At 39.1% G+C, this 22,417-nt stretch overlaps 1 protein-coding gene across 1 annotated transcript in view; it reads left to right on the forward strand.

Moving 5' to 3' along the window:
- Positions 1-1,319: 1,319 nt before the first annotated feature.
- Positions 1,320-22,417, forward strand: part of LOC584058 (double-stranded RNA-specific adenosine deaminase) — a 33,411-nt gene continuing 12,313 nt past the window's right edge. Inside the window, exon 1 of the mRNA XM_030993340.1 lies at positions 1,320-1,765. Within this exon, the coding sequence (XP_030849200.1) occupies positions 1,763-1,765 (3 nt within the window). The 5' untranslated portion in view covers positions 1,320-1,762. The remainder of the gene's footprint in view (positions 1,766-22,417) is intronic.

Consider the following 22,417-nt stretch of genomic DNA (forward strand, 5'->3'; position numbering starts at 1 on the left):
GTACAGGAGTCATATGCTCCCTGGTATAGTGGACACAAATTTATGTGCATTTATGTATACTGTGTTCATAATAGGTCTCTCTGGCATTTACCCTGTAATATGTAAATATCCAAACATTGTCCTGAATGTTGATTTCCATAGCACACTCTACCCTCTTTCTCTGTCTGTATACAGGGGAGTGTTTCACAAAGATCCTAAGTTGAACTTATCTCTAAGTTGGACTTAAAAATTATGGAGAGCCATTTGTAGCCTTGAAATAAAATATATTCAAAAGTGAAAATTCAAGTATTTTAGATTTTCCATAAATTTCACATCAAGAACATGAACTTTCCCATGATATTTAAAAATATGAATGATTTGAATCAACATTTTATGCCTTTTAGAATAATTTTAGACAAATATTTTCAAAGGTGCTAACGGCTTTCCATAATTGTTAAGTCCAACTTGGAGATCAAAGTTCAACTTGGGATTTTTGTGAAACACCCCCCCCCCCCTGGTCCTTTTCAACCCTATCCTGTCTTCACAAGTTCAAATACACAGGATTCTGCAATGTAATAATAGAAATAGATTCATGATCTGTGTCTCTGTGTACATTGCGGATCTCTGAAGCATTTCCCCATTATGATTGTGTAAAATGATTGAACGTTGTACATGATTTCAAGGTTCATTTCACCCATTGAGCAAATATATAGATCGCAGATTCAAGTCTCGGTCTGTGCTATGTTCCCACGGACCTAATGAAGTGTAGGCTTTTGGGCACATTATCAATATTAATAAATACATGTATTAGCCCATTTTAATATTTTGTTTGGTATAAGATATGATTGTGAAGCAGTTAATATGGAGACAGACAAATTGACATGTAGGCTAATTGTTCTGAGCCAAAATTAGAAAGAGAGAGGGAGAGAGAGAGAGACAGAGAGAGAGAGAGAGAGAGAGAGAGAGAGACAGAGAGAGAGAGAGAGAAGAAAAGGATGAGATAGAAATAGAAAGAAAAAGAGAGAAAGAGAAAGGAAACAAAGAGAGAAAGAGAAAGATTAAAAAAAGAGAAAAATTAAAGAGAGAAGGAGAAAGAGATGGAGAGAGAGAAAGGGGACTGGGAAAAACAAAAATATAAAAATATGAAGGTTGGAGAGTGGAGACTACAAGGCTACATAATGAGTATGAATTTCATCTGCTCACCTGACATGAAGAGGGAAACCATTTACAGACAACAGACAGAGAGAGAGAGATAGAAAGAGAGATAGAGAGAGAGAGAGACAGCGGAGATAGATAGAGAGATAGAGAGAGAGAGAGAGAGAGGGAGGCAAAGGGAGAGAGAGAGAGAGAGAGAGAGAGAGAGAGAGAACAAAACTCCTGAAGTAAGTCTATGAAGATAAAAACGGCTGCATACTGGGAAGGAGACTAGCTAGACAGCACACAGTTGTGCACTCAGCCAATACAGCAAGTAGCCGGTAGGATAGGGAGTAATAGCATTACAGCATTACAAAGTGTCACAGAGCGTACGTACGTGCATCGCTCCTAACCACTGCTGGTAACTAGGAGTGCGTTGCAGGAGTGAACGGATGAGGGGGTCGTGAGCAGGAGATTGGAGAGAGCTGTGGTTGCTACTCGCTGGGTTAGGTTATCTGAGAGGCGGAGAGGAGGAGACCTGTAGATGTTCCTCAAGAGGAGGTATTTGATTTGATGCTGGAGTGGTGTCATCTGTGAGTTTGCAGAGGAATACAAGGATTATTTTTAAGACACAGTTTGACATCATATTATGGTAAGTGGATTTACTAGTTTAAAGGCCCACTGCACTACTTGTAGCTACTTGCGCCCTCTATATAACAAACAATGCCTAATCGGTGACCATTGGTCCCCCATGATGCTCTTTTTCTTATGTTAACTGAGAGCTGAGTTGATGAGATAACCACCTGTCCAGTGACCTTGCAGGGCGGTCTAATCCCTCCTGTAAACTATGGCAGATAAGCTTTAATATGATGCACAAGCTGTGCTAGCTATAACACGGGTTGGAATTGTGGTATGCAGTTGTACTGGTCATTATTGTATGCAGGGATTATTATGGCTTTTTAGATGCAATCACACAATTTAGAAATGTATTATGTTAAATGGTTCTACTGGTTAAGTTTGATGCATGGGTTACTATATTAAATCACAATTTGGAAATACATTATTATGGTAAATCTGTACAAAAAACCAGTCATTTATTATGGTGGTCTTCTCCTTTAAGTGATGCAGGGCTTTGTTGTTAGGCAGAGGGAGAGAGAGAAAAGAGAGAGAGAGAGAAAAGAGAGAGAGAAGAGAGAGAGAGAGAGAGAGAGGGGGGATGTAGCAAAGAAAAAGGATAACATTTACATATTGTGCATGGAGATAAACAAATTATGGATTAATTCAATTTATAGAGTTAAACCTGGTTTAGTTTAGCAGGCAAATTAATTGTGACATGAGCTCTTTAAGAGCGTATAACGAAGGAGAGAATCCTTAGTGTGACTCACGATGACTGTCTGCAACACGACAGTAAGAAATGCCCCTCCCCCCTCACCAGTTGGTAGACAAAAATCAATGTCCCTCGCTTGGCGATGCATATTGATGAAATGGATTGTGAAACACTCATAAGATACACATGTGCAACAGTTGGATAGTGAGCGCTACTTTAGACTTTTGAACTGGTTCATTAAAAAAAAAACATGGCATGCAGCTCAAGGTTTATATTGTCTTTTTCTACAAAGTATTCAGATATTTACATTATAATACAAACAGCAAAATCCAAAAGCATTATAACTAAATGACAATGCTAACATCACACAGCGATAGGATAAAAGATCTAGAAAAATGTATTAAAGATGTAGATAAGTACTGACAGGTATTAAAATAATAAAGGCTATGTCTTTACATATTCAAGACTTAGTCTTAAAATTATGACATAATATTTGACTTTGACTTTGCTGGAAGATAGAATGATTTTTTTAATATCAAGTTTCAATATGGGGTGAATTTGATAGAGATAACTCTTGATGGTAGTTAAGGATATAAGCCTTTAGCTAATACATGTATTTGAAACCTACAACCTTGTGTAGTAAATGTCAAAAGTAATTTGTTTCTAATGTTCCTATAATTTGTTTTGGTGTGCGTATTAATTGCTGGTGTTAGAGCAGACTAATTTGAAGTTTAGAATTCAGAGAAATGAAGTATTTGCAACTTCCGTTCAAAGAAAATGTTTTTCTTACAGTGATTGCATCTATATATCAACAAACAGCATACCACTTTGCTCTCTTTAGTTTTCTAGCCCTGTAGAAAATATGTAACTTTCAGTTTCTTGTGAAAATGTTATGAAATTGTTTCTTTGTTTGTTAGTTTGTTTATTTTCCTCCGAGGCCTTTTTTACTTTTGTTGAGCTAGCCTCTCAATGCCCTTTTTGCATAAAACATAAAACCATTGAAGGATAACTTTGCCATTAATGGTAACTTCCATGGAAACATTATTTTGATTGGCTGTTGAGTGATGTTGCCACAATGGTAGTTACCATTAAAGGTAAAGACCAGTATTGGAAATGCCCCAATTTCAAAAAATAAAATGGAAGCTCTCATTACCAATCATGTGAAAGAATATGTTTTGACTAATACATGATGATAAAAAATTTGCCGGGAAACCGCCTACTAATTCATATATTTGGTAAATTTGTTTCTCTCATGGTCTGTGAGAGATATAGGGTAGTCCCATATACATCTTTCTGTGTATAGTGCTTGTAACTTTACGAAGAATGGGCCAAATTTCTTATCATTTTGATGATTCCAGAACCTTGCAGATGCTAGATGCTAGATGATCAAGCTTTTCTGATCGATTCCACAACGTTTCTTTCACAATGCAATCGCATGACCATAATTGGTCTTTACCTTTAACAGCAAGGTAAATGGTAAATTTACTATCAATGGTAAATGTTATGCAAAGGGGCAGAGGAAGCTGCATTCCCTGCTGCTCCTGTATTTTGTTTCTTCCTTGTGTCTGAACGACTATAGTCCACATATTCTTGAGATGGGCAGAGTGAAAGTGTTTGGACGGCTGAAGTGAGTGTAGAGAGCATCTCTCAACGCAGGCACATTCTCTGAATCTCACGGACCCATTTTCTCATATTTCTCGCATTTCTCGAGGATCTTTAGTCATCCTCTGAAGGGCATTCTTGTCTGCGTGAGGGATTGGGAGGGGAGTGGGTAAGATGCGATTGGAAGGGTAAGAAAAGAGAGAAAGAACTGTGGAAGGGGGACATGTATAAACAGAGAGAGAGAGAGAGAGAGAGAGAGGGGAGAGAGGAAGCAGGGACAAGAGAGAGAGAGAGAGAGAGAGAGAGAGAGAGAGATAGCTAGACAGACAGATATAAAGGTGGACGAGAGAGAGAGAGAGAGAGAGAGAGAGAGAGAGAGAGAGGGAAAAAAGAGAGAAAGAGAGAGAAATTAAGAGAGATAGCTATAGACAGACATAGATGGCGTGGATGAGAGAGAAAGAGAGAGAGAGACAGACAGACAGTGATGGGGTGGATGAGAGAGGGAGAAGGAAATAGAGATGGACAACATAACAAAACCTCAGGCAGGCATCTATTGAAAGTGAACAGAAAGGTGTTTAAAGAGAAAGACATGACTATTTTTCAAGAAAAGGTTGAGAAGGAGAAGAAGAAGATGATGAAGAAGAAGACAGAAGACAGAGGAGAAGAAGAAGATGAAGGAGGATGAGGAGGAAAAAAGAGAGAAGAAGAAGAAAGAAGGAAAATGAGAACAAGAGAGAAGAAGAAGATAGAAGGAAAAGGAGAAGAAGAACGGACAAAGAAAAGGGAGAAGAAAATGAAGAAGGGAAGGAAGTAGAGGAGGAGAATAAGAATAAAAAAGAGAAGAACAAGATGTAGGAAATGGGGAGGTTGAGAAGAATGAGAATAAGATGGAGAAAGAAGAAGAAAGGATGGAGACAGTTAACATTAGAGTCTCAAATCAGAAGGCATCCCTCATCACAGTGGCAGTGTAGAAATGTTATCATACTTCTCTTTTTTCAAGAGCACCTCATATCAATAACATTGCACATGGGTTCTATGATTGAGGGGGGGGGGGGGGCTGGTGTCATGGTGGTGGTGGTGGGGGGGGGGGGGGGGGCCTCATACCCAGATGTAACTACGTCACTGCCTTATAGTAATTGATCACCTGTAAGGTGTATGGACTCGCTCTAGTAATGGATGCATCCATTATTGTACATGATATCACAGATGGTAGTGCCATACACTATACCCAGCTTGGATGCTATTTTACTCTTGTGCGATGCCTTATACCAATTTTCAGTAAAAGGCATTGTTAATATGGGCTTCCCAATCATAATTAATGTTGAACATAGTATCATTTTACCATTTGTTTATGAATGCATTTTAAGTATTATTGTCTTGTTCATAGTTACTAATAATATTACTGTTTCAAAAATAATATCGCTAGTGACATTCGTTTGTCTCTCAATGTATGGTCAACAAGGGACCTAAAAGATCATGACGTTTCGTGTGCCGCTGCTACACTTCAGGTGATAAAATATATTGTAAGCAAGCGTGTTTTATACTCTACGGATGGACCAGCGGTAAAATATTACTGTTAATGTTTTACTACAGCCTTACATTTCCTTTAAAGTCTATGGGGGTTGCATCAATTGAGAAGTAATAGTAATAATGAAATTCTGCATTTATGATCGATGGTTGTAAATTAGGAGGAGGAATAAGAGGCAGCAGAGAGAGACATCCGGATATCGGGTGAAGATCTTTGGTACAGAGAAAATAGGTGAAAATAAGCCTGCATGTATAATACAGGAATAGAAGAGAGAGATTGAGAGAGAGATAGAGAAAGAGATAGAGAGAGTGAGAGAGAGAGAGAGAGACTGAGAGGGAGAGAGAGAGAGACAGAAGAGATGAAAAGGAAAACAAAAGATGATATTAAAATACACAAGTCAGGTATTCATGTATTCACATATACCTCTCGTTTGTGATATCTTTTTACCATTTAGGGAAACACATACACACATAAAATTGTATTGAGAGAGAGAGAGAGAGAGAGAGAGAAAATAAGAGAAATAAAAAGAGAACGAAAAAGGGAGAGAAAGAAAAAGAGGGGGGTAGGGGTAGAAAGGGAAGATAAGAGATGATAATAGAAATGGAAGAAATTAATATATTCGCATATCGCTCATTCTGGGTCACTTATTACATGGGAGGTATCAAGTTTACCGGTGGTTACCATGGCGATAGTACGCCAGTCATCACTCTGACACCTCTGCATCATCTCTGCAAAGTGGGATGGGGGTCCCGAGGGAAATCAGATGATAGTGGGATGGTGACAAGAGAGATGAGAAAAGAGCAAGAGAGAGAGAGAGAGGGAGTGAGAGATTAGAAATTAGAGAGAGGGAGAGAGAGAGAGAGATGAGAAAAGAGACAGTGAGACAGAGACAGAGAGAGAGAGAGAGAGCGCGCGTGTGCGATCCAAATGGGCAAGGAAAGACAGGAGATACAGAGGAGAAGGGAGAGAAGGTGAAATGATGAGCAGGGAGGGGTGAAGATAGATGCATGTGCAATTAGAAAAGTAGAGAGATGGTGTGTGAGAGAGAGAGAGAGAGAGAGAGAGAGAGAGAGAGAGAGAGAGTGTGTGCATGATCCAAAGTGGCAAGGAAAGACATGAGATACAGAGAAGGAAGATAAGGTGAAATGATGAAAGGAGACTGGAAAAGATAGATATAGATATATGTGCAATTAGAAAGAGAGAGAGAGAGAGAGAGAGAGAGAGAGAGAGAGGGGGGTGGGGAGATGGAGGATAGGGAATGGAAACCAGGAGATGCAGAGGAAGAGTTGATGCTCTATGTGTAGAAAGAATTAGAAAGGTAGAGAGAGAGAGATGGTGAGAGAGAGAGAGAGAGGAAGAGAAGGGGGTGAGAGAGAGAGAGAGAGACACACACACACAGAGAGACAGATAGAGAGAGGGGGAGGGGGGGGGGGGGAGATGGAGGATAGGGAGTGGAAACCAGGAGATGCAGAGGAGGAGTTGATGCTCTATGTGTTGAAAGAATTAGAAAGGTAGAGAGAGAGAGAGATGGTGAGAGAGACGGAGAGAGAGAGATATATAAAGAGAGAGAGAGAGAGAGAGAGGGGGAGAGAGAGAGAGAGAGACAGAGGTGGGAGTGGGGAGATGGAGGATAGATAATGGAAACCAGGATATACAGAGGAGGAGGGATAGAAAAGGAAGTTGATGCTCTATGTTTAGAGAGAAGATATGGAACATGGAAAGACAGACAGAGTCAGGGGCGGGGGAGGGGGGGGGGATAGAGAAGATGGAAGAGGAAGAGAACTCTTACCTCAACATCATCTCTACAAATTGGGGCGGGTATCCCTCGGGAAATCGGAGCTCAGGAGAAGGTGATGATGCTGTATGTGGAGGATGGGTATACTTGTAATAAAGGGAGAGAGAGAGAGAGAGAGAGAGAGAGAGGGAGGGAGAGATGCAGAGACAGAACAGGAGGTGGAGAGCGAGATAACAGGTGTGATAAAAGGAGAAGAAGGGCATTTGCAAGAGGGAGGAGTAGAGAGAGAGAGAGAGAGTGAGAGAGAGAATGGGTATGGGTATACATGTGCTTTTGTTTGGTTGGGGGGGGGGTGGGGATAGAGAAGACATATTGACCAAGAGTGCAACCCAGCGTGGTTCTGAAAAAAGGTATAAACTATAATTTGAACAATCCTTGTACCAATCTATCAACTTATTATCATCTGATTTCGTAGGAGAGAAACTTTACATACATCCGCACTCCTTTTAATTCTGTTAGTTTTCCCTAGATCAGTCATGTCATAATAACGGGGGTCTGATTCATCTCAACATTCAAGTACACCTGATGTGACCTTTGACCCCTATTCTTCCCCTTGACCTTACAGCGACCCCTGTGTGTTTACATTACACCTGTGTTCTTGACATAGCAATGTTTCTCACAAGTGCCTGATCTTAATGCTCCCACAGGCAGGTGCATTTCATACAGGATATCATTTTACAGCAGTTAAAGGATCACCTTAAAAAAGATCATTGGCTCTTAAAGGGATCTGGTAACTTTGTCTCAGATTCTGAAACAAAATCCTGGATTTAGCTCATGCTGCAATGATAATCATTGCAAAAATTATCATGAAGTGCCTCATAAAAGTAAACATCTTTGAGTGACCGGTTTTACCATACTCACTTTCCCCAATAGATTGTAGTGGTATAAAACAGTCGGGAAAACGATTTTTGAATCAAATTCCAATCATAAATATCTTGATAATCAGACAGGCGATCGTCAGTCCTATGAATACATTTGTGTTTTTTAAAAGAAATCAACGAAGCCTTTTAATCAATCAAAATATTTCTTCCAAAAATATGGAAATTATGTTGTAATTATTTTGATGTTGATAGGTATCCTTTAATATATTTATTCCACCATGTTGGTCCAATCGCGTGTCACATACTATCATGTAGGAGACCAGGACGTGAGCATAATATCTGAATCTCATGGGCATATCATGTTAACTTTTATCCGTCTTATCTACTTCCTTGGAAAGGGGATTTGGTTTCGGAGTACTTGGACTAAAAACGGGCATCATTTCACATGTAGGTGATATCTTATTCATGTTCTGCAATTTTTTAATGTTTTGGGAGATTTACCTCTAGAGAAAGGGGGGGGGGGAGGGACATTTTTGAAGTACTCTGCTTTCTTGAGTTTCTTCTGCATATTTCCTTGTATCACCCCCTATATCTTTTTGCACTCTTACACTTTTTCCAAGATTTCATGAATGCCTCTCTATTTATTCCTCTCTCTCTCTCTTTCTCTGTCTCTCTCTGACCCTCTCTGTCTGTCTCTATGTCACTATCTCTCTCTCTCTCTCTCCCTCTCTCTCACTTTCTCCTTGTCCCTGTCTTGTTGTTTATATAGACATCTTTCACTTTCTCTGGATGATTTATGATTATATGTATCAGATTCCTAATATTTTTGTATCCCTTTCTTTGCTTATTATCACTGTCTTCTCTATCTTCCTTTTAAAACCCAACCCATCCTCCCTGCTTTTTCCCCCTCTCAATTTGCCACCTCCTCTCCTCCCCCCTCTCTCTCTCCCTCTCTCTCCCCTCCCTTCCCCTCCCTTCCCCTCCCTTCCCCTCTCTCTCCCCTCCCTTCCTCTTGCCTCCCTTTTCCCCCTCCCTCCCTCCCCCTTTCTCTCTCTCTCTCTCTCTCTCTCTCTCTCTCTCACGCTTCCCAGTCTGTCTCAATCCCTCTAAGGCTGTAAGCACCAGTATCAAAATGTCCTTTTGTGTTCATCTCATTCCAGATTTTCTCATGAAAGTCAGATATTTCCAAGAGGGGATGTTTTTCTTTTCCTTTCTTGTTTGCCACAGAGCCTCGTACTTGTCACGTCGAAACCATTATTCGTTCCCTTGGCATTGCTTTTTTGCCGCTTCCCAACTTGGCTGACCCCTTAATCCGAGTTCAATGTCAGACTTTCACCTCTGATATCAGCAGATAAAGATGCCCCCCTTATACCTTCTAGCATCTATGTTCTCTTTAACTCTCTTAACAGAAGAAAAACAGAAACGGCTAATTTCCTTATTTTTTTTGAAATTCAGAAATGGATGCACTTTGAATAAAGTTATTGCAAATATATTTTTATAGAACCCCTGTATGAATCAAATCTATTCGGTCATCAAAAACTAAGAATCGTAAAGTTTAGGACATTTTCTGCACTGCGCAATTTGGAGAGGAGCTCGCAAGATACGTCACAGTGTTGCTTATTTGTGTTTCCCTAATGACAACTTAACCAATTCATAACTTTATTTTTTAACTAGATTTTGCTCAAGCCTCCACTCACCGGTTCCTCTCTTTTTTTGCTCTTAAAACCAAATTAATATCAGGATGGACTTCCCCCTTAAAGCACAATAGCTCTGCCAGAAACAAGTCGTAAGATGTTAAGATGTATGTGGCAAGGACTGCTAGTTTCTTGGCTTCTTGTAGTTGTTTTTGTTTTTATATATTTCAACGTGAATATCCTGTTTGGATTTGGCTAGGTCTTTAATGCTTCCTGTTTGTTTTTCTCTGCTATCTTGGATTTCATTTCAAGAATTGATATCCCTAGATATAGTTCCTGGTATGATAAATATTCTCATGATAAATAGTTGTGTTTTTTTGTTGTTGATTTGATTAAGTTTATTCTATATTTCTCTAATACTTCTACTTTTACTACTACTACTACTACTACTAATAATAATAACAACGTTGAAAATGATAATAATAATAATACAAAAAGTTGATGATTTGCCATGAATTAGCTGGCAAGGAAAGTATATGATATGATTAATCAATTAATTCATATTAGCAGTTAACAGCAGCAAGAAATCAGCCGCATCATCTTCACGCTTTCAATCATTTTACGAAAACATGAAAAATAATATTCACACACTGAAGTATGCATCGTTTGCATACATGATCAGTGTTTGAGGGATTTAATGTATGTATCTGCTATATACCTTGGAAGGTAATAACTAGGTACACGTGTCGTCGCTCGCAATATAGCATCTTAATTGATTTCACACGCTGGGCCGACGCGTTTCGCTTCCCTGCTTTAACCTGCGTCAGATTATTAAAGGTACCCTTGCAGTGATTTTTTCATATTTCTAATTGTAAAAAACAAAAATGTGGAAGGATTCATAATTTCATATTCATTTCCATAGCAGTGTTTGCAAATACCTGGTATTTTGTTTCCTTTGAATATAGCGCAGAGGAATCTATTTGTATAGCTTCTTTTTATTTCATTTCATTTCATTTATTAAATTCTACATTCAGAGATAAGAACAAGAAAATGCAAAACAATATGTACAAGTACATGATATACAAATTACACAGAAACAAACAATTTGTAAAAAAAACATTCAATAATTAAAAGATAAAAGAACATACGAAAAGGAGAAGGTAAGAACAACCCGTACACTTGGATATTTGAATGTAGAGGGATCATCAAAGTTATTATTCATTAGTATTATGTAGAAGTTATAGTAGTAGTGATATAGCAGTAGCAGCAGACAACATCCTTGCACCAAATTATTATTTTCACAGTGGAAATACACATAAAATCATTGGAATAGAGACATTTTTATGAGAAATTACATCCTTTATTCCAGCAGTGGCTTTATACCCCCCCCCCCTCCTTCTTTAACAAAAAATATTGAAATATTGAATTTATAAGCAATGAAAGGGCTCAGTTCTATTCATGGAAAGAAATTCTGTTAAACGCTTTTCCTGTTAATTTCCAAATTCACTCGATACCTCTATTATGTATCCATCCAATGCTGCTTTTTAAAATCTTGTTATTATGTTGGTATGCAAAGCTTTTTTGATAGAATCGAAATGATTGATGCCATGTATTAGTTGCTGGCGATGCCAATTTACAGCCAATGCCGTTAATGCAAGCCCCGATCCCCTATATAGCATGCTAATATTGCAGGTCTAACACAGAGCTGACCTATGGAAAGTACGATCTGATTTGCATAGCATTAGACTGATGTATTAGTTATCATATCATGTCTGCATCGTACTTAAAGGTACAGGTCAACCCAAGAGACGTGGTAAAATGACTGTTCTCTTAAAGATTGAGTTAGGCCTACAGTTAATAACTAAATTATTCATACCTTTACCATACCAAGGTTTGTAATTTTGAAGCATGTGACAAATTTATTTGTCCCGATTTATGTTTTATTGAGAATGTGACATATTAAAGCTTACATCTAAAAGGATTCAACAAGGATAGCTCATATTATAATGCACGTTATGCTACCTGTGAGATTTGAATCTTCAAAGTTTCCATTGAGTGTCAAGGGAATGAACCACTAGACCAACCCACAACATTCATTTTTATCTGCAACTGAAGACAAATGAATGACTGCAAATGAATGCAAGTGCAAATGAATGCAAGTGCAAATGAATGCAAATGCAATTGAATGCAAATGAATTGATGATGCACATTATGATGGGTAAAGACATTCTTTCTCATTAAGTGCCACCTGACACATAATTTGCGAATGTCAGGTGATTGTGTCTACCGGTAGCCCAATGTTGATGCATATTGATCAATGGATACCTTGTAAGTACCATCTGACATTGAGATTTGAACCCACCCCTCCTCAATTGAGAGTCAGTGAGCGAACCACTGGACCACCTTGCATCCTCTCTCATCAAGTGCCATCTGACAGTGAGATTTGAACCCACCCCTTCTCAATTGAGAGTCAGTGAGCAAACTACTGGACCATCCTCTCTCATCAGCTGCCATCTGACAGTGAGATTTGAACCCACTCCTTCTCAAATGTGAGTCGGTTCAGCAAACCACTGGACCATCCTTTCTCATCAAGTGCCATCTGACAGTGAGATTTGAACCCACCCCTTCTCAACTGAGAGTCAGTGAGCGAACCACTAGACCATCCTTTCTCATCAAATGTCACCTTACAGTAAGATTTGAACCCACCCCTTTTTCAACTGAGTCAGTGAGCAAACCACTGGACCACCTTGCATCAAGTCCCATCTGACAGTGAGATTTGAACCCATCCCTTCTCAACTGAGAGTCGGTGAGCAAACCACTGGACCACCTTACATTCTCTCTCATCAATTGCCATGTGACATGGAGATTTGAACCCACACCTTCTCAACTAAAAGTCAGTGAGCAAACTACTGGACCATCCTCTCTCATCAGCTGCCATCTGACAGTGAGATTTGAACCCACACCTCAACTAAAAGTCAGTGAGCAAACTACTGGACCATCCTCTCTCATCAGCTGCCATCTGACAGTGAGATTTGAACCCACTCCTTCTCAACTGTGAGTCGGTTCAGCAAACCACTGGACCATCCTTTCTCATCAAGTGCCATCTGACAGTGAGATTTGAACCCACCCCTTCTCAATTGTGAGTCAGTGAGCAAACCACTGGACCACCTTACATTCTCTCATCAGGTGCCATCTGACAGTGAGATTTGAACCCATCCCTTCTCAACTGAGAGTCAGTGAGCGAACCACTGGACCATCCTTTCTCATCAAATGTCACCTTACACTAAGATTTGAACCCATCCCTTCTCAATTGAGAGTCGGTGAGCAAACCACTGGACCACCTGATGTTCTCTCACATCTGCAAATGTCTAGTGGATCGTTGATGTGTAAGGTGATGGATGACTCGAATGACGCATTTTCTGATCAAGTGCTTGTCGATGCGACCTTCAGTAAGCATCCAAATGCTAATTAAGCCTACACCACGCTCACGGGCTGAATAAGAACTCCGCTCGACCGACCGACCGGCCGGGGTGCGATGCATGCATGAGGGTCAAAATATGGCTCGTATAATTACACGCATGGTCAGAAGAGATTGGTGAAGATAAATCGGAGGACTAGAGAGAGGGAAGTTTAGCTCTAGAAAAGCTAGAGGATGAGCTCTTTAGCATGCAAAATCATGCTCTAGAAAACTCTTGTTCAAAATTTTAAAAATATAAAAATAAGATGATGTCGCACCTGGTTGAAAGTTTCATTTTAATGATTTCCTTTATTTGGCTTGAAATTCCTTTTTTTTTGCCATCATGGTTCCTTTTTTCGGACGCACAGGGTTGGCAGCTCTGCAGGGGTATCTTTCCTGTTGTGACCTATTGCGATCTACTCTCAAAACCCAATTACTAAAGACATACCTAATCCACCTTGCTTACAATTAGTCACTACTTGTCTTTCCCAGATGAAACATGAACAGATAATTCTGTAATTTGTCAGTCTCGATAATCAGCACCTTTGATTGGGCAACTAGATAGTGGTGCTCTATAAATTCCCGCTTTGGATTGTATATAGGTGCGTTCAAGCGATTTTTCATCAATGCTGATTCTCGCTCATTTCAAGCCCAGCCACTGCTCATTCACACAAAAAATCGCTTGAACGCAACCGTGTTTTAAACTAAACGTCTTTGAAAACCGTGTTTCTAGGTAGAAAAACTGTTGATTGAACGCACCCTTTGATCAAGTGAAGCATTCGGGGTGATCGGGAAACACAGTTTCTTTCCGGAGTGGCCGTGTGATGGATGTAACATGCTGGTACCCAGTTACATGTGATATCATTAGACACGATCATGAAGAGAAATGATTGAAAAGCACTTATCCTTCTCTCGATAGCTCTTGTAATTATCAACTTACATGTTAATTAATGTATGCATTCAACTTGTGAGAACATGAAGTCCATAGTCACTCAATGTAATGATGTCAGCAGTGTAATGACGTACTACAAGGATTTTCTTTTCAAACCGTGAGCACTCTTGATACAATTATAGTCCAGCGCTACTATCAACAAAGTACATCAACTAATATATTGTTAGGAAGTAATGTTGAATTATAAAAACAAAAGCTATTTTACTGCATGTATTTAAGAACTGATCATGAATTTATTGTCACATGTACATGTAGTGATAAAGGACAGACCCTCTCCCGGCACCTCCAAACCCCAGAAAAATCACTCTACTGAATTTAAAGCAGTGTGAGAATATGGTTGTTTGCAAAAGCTCATTGGGAATTTGGCAGCACAGTGAAAGTGCGATAGCATTGTGGCAAGTTTAATGTCATCACTGTATTCTACCGGAGCTCTTTTGACAGTTTTCCACATCTAAACCACACAATGTATCCTGGCACTGAGCGATTCGTGCAGCACAACTGATTAAGGTGATATGCTTTAACAATGGGATTCACAGCGGCACATGTATCATAATTGAATAATGTGAATTAGTTGATGCAATTTCATTAATCTTGTTTAATAATGCAGGAGACAATTTATTCTATTGAGTACATGCTGCAACATGGCAGTGTGGTGGGAGTATACTGTGGGGGAGGGATAGAGAGAGAGAGAGAGAGAGAGAGATGTTGATAGATGTATTGAGACTATGAATGAGAACAGAGGGATAAATAGAGGGACTGTGTGTATACCGGTATGTGTTTGTGTGAGAGAGAGAGAGAGATGGGGAGAGGGTGTGAGAAGAAGAGCTATAGATAGATAGAGAAAGAGAGAGGGTGACATAGAAAGATATAGAAAGAGAGAGAGAGAACGAGAGGGGGGAAGAGAGAGGGGGCAAGCGAGAGGGTGAGATATATAGAGATAGAGAGAGAGAGACAGGGGGTGTAGGACTTAGATATAGTGAGAGTATGAATAAGGACAGATAGGTAGAGAGAGACTGGAAGGGGAAGAGAGGGGTGATATACACATAGAGGGTGGGAGAGAGAGGAGAGGGAGGGTGGAATATGAAAGAGACAGGCTTCCCACCCCACCCACCCCCCCCCCCCCCAAAAAAAAAGAGAGAGAAGAAGAGAGAGAGAGAGAGAGAGAGATAGGAAAGATAGAGACTGGGAGTTGATAGAGAAGGAGGGAGAGAGAGAAAGAGTGGGTGGGAGAAGGGGAGGGGTGAGATAGAGAGAGAGAGAGAGAGAGAAAGAGAAGGGGGGGGGGGGCACAATAGGCAGACAGCTGTAGGCAAGTCTAGACGAAAAGATAAACATGTTTAAGGAGACCAAAAGACAGATAGACAAATGAGAATGATGAAGAAAGAGGTGGAAACAGGAATAGAAAGCGAGCGGGAGAAAGAAAGGGGATAGGGGTGATTTAAAGATACAGGAGATACATGGGTGTTCATATGATTATCATAATTCTATGAAATGGAATTTGAAAGTGAAACAACGTTGTTTGCTATATTCAGCCTCTCCTCACATATCACATCCTAACGCAAACATTCCCTCGCTCTCACTAAAGCATGTTCCCACCACCAGCTCACACCTTTCCCTGAGACGCTACATCTCTGTGTGAACACTCCATGCTGTCATAACATACAGTCTCCCATAGTAGAATGAGTACCGGTATATGAAAACTATGTTTCCACTATCAGCATATACCTTTCCCCAAGACGCTACATCTCTGTGTGAACACTCTATGCTGTCATAACATACAGTCTCCCATAGTAGAATGAGTACCGGTATATGAAAACTATGTTTCCACTATCAGCATATACCTTTCCCCAAGACGCTACATCACTGTGTAAACACTATATGCTGTTGTAACATACAGTCTCCCATAGTAGAATGAGTACCGGTATATGAAACTATGTTTCCACTATCAGCATATACCTTTCCCCAAGACGCTACATCTCTGTGTAAACACTCCATGCTGTCATAACATACAGTCTCCCATAGTAGAATGAGTACCGGTATATGAAAACTATGTTTCCACTATCAGCATATACCTTTCCCCAAGACGCTACATCTCTGTGTAAACACTATATGCTGTTGTAACATACAGTATCCTCTAATAGAATGAGTGTTCAAAAAGCATGTTCCCACCACCAGCTCATCCCCCAAATGAAATACCGGTATATCTATATGTAAACACACTATGCAGTAATAACATGCAGTCTCTCACAATAGCAGAAGTGTATGAAAAGCATGTTTCAATAGCCAGCTCATAGCTCTCCATAAAAATGTTCCATCTCTATGTAAACACACCGTGCTGTCGTAACATACAGTCTCTTACCATCGAGAGGGTGTACAAAAAGCATGTTCTCACCACCAGCTCATAATCTTTTATAAAATGTCACATCTCTATGTAAACACACTCATGTTACAGAAGCATGTCTCTCACGATAGAATGAGTGTATAAAAAACATATTACAATAGCTCTTGGCCTGCTCATACCTTTCCCTAAAATGCTACAAACTGTGCAATACAAATAGCATTGTTTTTGTGCAAAAGTGCATATGTGGCAAACATGTGGCCGCGCAGAGAGGCGACCGAAGTAACTGAAGCATTAATCAGACACAATTTGATTGCAGTCCACCATGTGTTGTATTATTCATGTGCCTGCACATATCGCTTTCATACAATATTTATGCAATTTACAGTTCACTGTACAGGTAATCATAGGCATGAAATTATACCCTCATTGAAGAAGAAACACCTTTATTTTTTCCATCTCAGAAGCAAAGTTATTAAAATCATTATCTCATTTTAGACTTAACCCATTGCTTTCTGGAACCGGGTAGTACCTGTATTAAGTCTATGGGCAATGAGAGAATTCAGTTGTCAACAGGTTCATAGGGCTAAGTTTTAAAGGTAAAGACCCGTTCTGGTCAAGCGATTGCATCGTGAAAGAAACGTTGTGGAATTGATCAGAAATGTTGATCATCAAGCATATAAGTATTGGTGTTTACTGCAAGGTTCTGGAATCATCAAAATGATAAGACATTTGGCCGAGTCTTGCTAAAGTTACAAGCACTGTACACAGAAAGATGTATATAGGACTACGCGACACGTGCCCGACACGAGCGCGATATCTATCAGGTCCAAATAGATATAATAATTTACCAAGTATATCAATTAGTAGGCAGTTTCTCAGCAAAATTTGTATCATCACGTATTAGTCAAAACATATTCTTTCACATGATTGGTAATAAGAGCTTCCGTTCTATTTTTGGAGGAGGGCGTTTCCAAAACTGATCTTTACCTTTAAGACACTCATCTACTCCTCATTCAAAGCAGAATTCTATGTTTGGCATCAATTTATGTCCTTAAAGTAATTACACTCTTTTACAAATGTGCAACTAATCGGCTCGGTTCATAGGGCTCGAACAGTTTCTTTTCATTGTCCATGCATATACATGTATATACCGGTAGCCATGGATTTGGAGAAAAATATTCACATTTTCGCATGGTAGGGTTACATGAATAGTCAATATACATGTACATTCGCACAAATGCAATTAGCATAATTATTTGGGGATGGAGAACATTCATGTAGCCTTAATTAGCAAAATGGGATTTGCTCTGTCGCCTACATCTTCCGCTATACGGTAACCCTGAATTACAAGGAAATTACATGTCAGAGAGAGATAGAGAAAGAGAGATAGACCCCCTGTCCACACACAACATTTTCTGTGACTAATCATGATTAGCTATACCGTTTCGCGATAGTGATACCGTTTCGCGATAGTTTTACGACCAAAATTGTAGGTGTGGACGCTCACTAACGATACGTTGAATAACGAAACTAGTCTAATGAAACGCAGGTTTGGGCATCGTTTCGAACTGAAACTCGATAAAGAATCACGCCTAATCACGGAAAATGTTGTGTGTGGACAGGGGGAGTGTAACTAGTGTAACTAACTGGGCGGGGCTTAACGTGACCTCGAGCGAAATGAGACCAGACCTCTTATCACTATCGCGAAACTCTATAAAGAATCACGGAAAATGTTGTGTGTGGACAGGGGGCATTTTATACGATGATTCTTTAGTGACGACGTTTCCTGTGTGTGGACATCCTGGAATTTATACGATGATTCTTTATACGACGTATCGTTATAGAGTTTCGGGATAAATTGTTTTGTGTGTGGACACGCTGAGAGAGGGAGGGGAAGAGGGGGGGGGATGCAAATGATCCCTTGAGACATCACACTGTTGAGCATTGTATTATGACATCACGGCACATGTAACAAAAATAGCCCTACATCTTGTTATTATACTGTGTGGATAATTGGACGCGCATTGGCTGATCTTGGCTTTCTGCTCAATCTTGTTTGGATAGGGCTAGCCTGATTTCCAATAAAAATTAATTACTGCTTCAACTCTGTCAAATCAATTAAAATCTTAATTTAATCATTTTGAAGTTGTAATAAAATAATTTTCTACAAAAAAGAAGGAAAAAAAAGGTCAGAAACGTTGAGATTTTCTGCACAAACTGACAAAGCTTTTTGTAAATAAAGTTTTATTATTGATCAGCTCCACACCCCTCTTTGAAGTGTCTTGTTTGCATGATGCACACAAAAAAAGAAAAAAATAGAACATATAACCCACCTGCTGATCACTTGTAATTGGTTCTGTATTAGTGTATTTACTCATGTCAAATATTACAGAGAAAGAGACAGAAGCTAAGCTTAGACATGGATGAAAAGCTTTCAATGATTTTTCGGAAAAAAGGGTTTGCCTTTGTTTCCAGAGTACAAAGTGTAACGGATATCTAGAGCTGTCAGATTTAAAGACCCTGTCCGATGAAAACACAACTTTATAATCAATGAAAGGCTGAATAGAACACAAATGTAAAGGAATAACAAATACATTTGCTTTCAGTATTGCGCAATAGCAAAATAAAACCTCATTTTCTGCACCCATCCAAATCACAGGTCAACAGGGGTCAGTTTTTGGCAGTTGAGTTAATGTCGTAACTTGTGGAGCCTAAATAGGCTCACCTATTTAGCTGAAGTGGTGAGCTGTGCTTTAAGATAAACTTGAGTTCTGGTAAAAAAGGAAAATGAATTCTCACAGAATCTAACAAAACTTACACTGAATGTTCAAGATTTCAAATAAATGTCATGTGCCAAACAATTTTGGAAGAAAATGTATACTGGCTGAGTAATGAGCATAGAAAGATAAGGAAATCAGGGTAGTACTAGCCCCGAGACCATGTGTGTTGTCCCATATACATCTTTCTGTGTAAGGGATTGTTACTTTACCAAGACTCTGCCAAATTTATGATGATTTTGATGACTCCAGAACCTTGTATTACACGCCATTACTTACATGCTATATGATCAACTTTTCTGATCCATTCCACACCTTTTCTTTCACAATGCAATCACATTACCAGAACTCAAGTTTATCTTTAATTAATGCAAAATCATTGTGCGTACTCCACATAAGATAATGCCATCAGGTCAATAGCTAGCTTTTTGGTCGAAAACTTTAAATTTTCAAGCCTTCAGATTTCAAGTTTTCAGAGAGCTGTTACTCCTTTGACAGACACTAAAATGTCATATCAATCAAATAATAACAATAATATTTAGCTTATATAGAGCACTTAATGCAATATCTCTAACTTAAGCACTTTAGTGACAACCTGTGTACAAAGACCACAATTTTGTTTCCCTTGAAAATGGTTTCTCATTGGAACATGTACTGAAGGAACCTGTCTTCAAAGACCACTTTTTGTGTTTCCCTTGGGTGGTCGCTATAGACCAGTTTGACTGTAATTGATATTATTGTAATCTATTGCTTATTAGCCTTCCGTTGATATATCATTAATCTTATTTCCTTTTTGCTTCTGACAGGCACTTTAATTAGAGTGTACAGAGTATTTATTGGAGCTAATAATTATGTCACACACAGTCAAGCTGCGCGAAGGTGAATTAGTTGACTGTGTAAACCAGTATGCTGCACACATGTTATTGTGCAGATGAACAGAACGTGAAGATAAATGGGTTCAATTTGGGTCTGTTTAAAAGAGCCTTGAGAATTATTTTTAGATACATGTGTATGCAAATATAAATGCATTTGTACAATTTGATTAATGCCAGCTAGTTTGCTCACTAGTGCAAACTGAAGTGATGTTTACATGATTTATCAGTGTAGTTTACAATTATCATATAAATTAAAATGATAGATATTGTTGTACTTTTATACAAGTAGTTTTTAATCCTGACAAGAATATGCATATATACAGACTGAACTATATTTCAAAAATGACTTAGAGTGATACAGGAAATTAAATGTCCACCCCCACAGCGTGTGGAAAATCGATGATGTAAACCAGGATGATGGATTAATGATGCTGTTTTTTTCTTTGCATAATATTTTAATATTTTATAGGCCAAGAGGTTGGAGGAGGGGGAGGAGAAGGGGGTTAAATGGGATGGGAGACGGCAGGCATGATACCCCTAGACCTACCTACCCAACCCCTCCTTGCCTGTTCAGTTTTGAACCTACAAAAAGCTTTCAATAATTATGGAAAATGCCTTTCATGGCAAGGGAAACGTCTTTCATGGCAAGCGAAAACGTCTTTCATGGCAAGGGAAACGTTCGGACAAGGCCTGTCCGTCATATTCTGAGAAATGATGATCTCTCTCCATCTCTGTAGAGACTTGTTAGACTAGTGGTATAGCCGTAGGCTAGCTGCAACCCCGCATGCTCATCGCTAAGTGTTTCTCATTTCCATACTGATGTGTGGAGAAAGCTAAGGTCATTATATATTGAATACCACTGACCAGGTTATTCATTTCATTTCATGTTTGTCTCTAGACATCACCATACATATCGTTGGGTTGGAGCAAAAAGGGCGTTGACTTGTATCAACGGGCTTCTGGGACCCGTTTCACAAAGCCTTTTTTTCAATGACAAATGACAATAATCAGTGACAAATCTGCTGATAACCAATCATTAGCAAGGATCATTTCTCCCTTCTTTTAATAGTTGTAATTTATTATCTTAAAATCGATTAAAATGTAAAAATTGGGGGAAAATGGAAATATATTTGGCCTTTCTTAATGCGTGTAGTGAGGATTTCACACAACCTGATTTTGTTTCTCCTAAAGCGATCAAACATTGTCCAGCTGAAACAATAAAAATGACTATTTGTCACGAGTAATACATGTATGATGTATATGAATTAATTGGCATTAAAAGTAAGACCTCTGAGGAATGAAATTAAAATGATATTTCTGTCATATTGAACATATGGAGGTTCCTTGAGGGTCTTACGGTTAATGTGTCTATATATTTATATGCCACTCTCATTTTGAATGGTGTTTGCCTCTTCTCACCGTTATATTTACATTATCAATATTGATTATGTGAAGAAGAGATGGTCACCATTCTGTATTGACAGGCCATTTGAGTGGTGCCAAACCCCCTCTCACAACTATACTATGCATTCACAGGTTATTTAGTCAGGCAAGAAATCTATGACAGTCTCTCTAATGAGAAACCACTTATTAGTATGTCACATACATTCTTTCATGATTAGTACACGCATATTGGCTTGTCAGGAAGCATGTTCACCAGTCTGCAGCCCCATGCTATGTATAGATCAGTAGCATTGGCACACAGTAAGCAGCCATTATACAGACAAGAAGAGGTCACCAGTCACTGACCTCAGCACAGTCCAGAACAGTGTGTTATGAGCATACCATCTACTGGGAAACAGAAGGATATTAACTAATAGGACATCATGTAGAGTTGACAGCATACCGACTCTTAGGAAAAAAACCTTAGACGAATCAGAATATTATGTTTACCATTTCAAGGCAGGATTTATATTAGGGCTAATTTATTACATATTGATTTGATTTGATTTGATTTATTTATTTCTGTTTGATCATTCTTCTAATTGGCAACTATGATATTTGTTATAATCACTACACTGCCACAATGAAATTGAATGTCTCTGACAACAATATATACCTACGCCAGAATGTTATTGAAATGTTGAAAAGTCATTCAATTAAGATATTATTGTACGTTTAAACAAAATATTATCATTACATCCCTACGTTTTCATTTGTAATATGGCCATTCAATGTACGCACACATGTGTATG

The sequence above is a fragment of the Strongylocentrotus purpuratus genome, unplaced genomic scaffold, assembly GCF_000002235.5.
Source record: "Strongylocentrotus purpuratus isolate Spur 01 unplaced genomic scaffold, Spur_5.0 spur5_scaffold_20, whole genome shotgun sequence".
In the NCBI taxonomy this organism is placed as follows: Eukaryota; Metazoa; Echinodermata; class Echinoidea; order Camarodonta; family Strongylocentrotidae; genus Strongylocentrotus; species Strongylocentrotus purpuratus.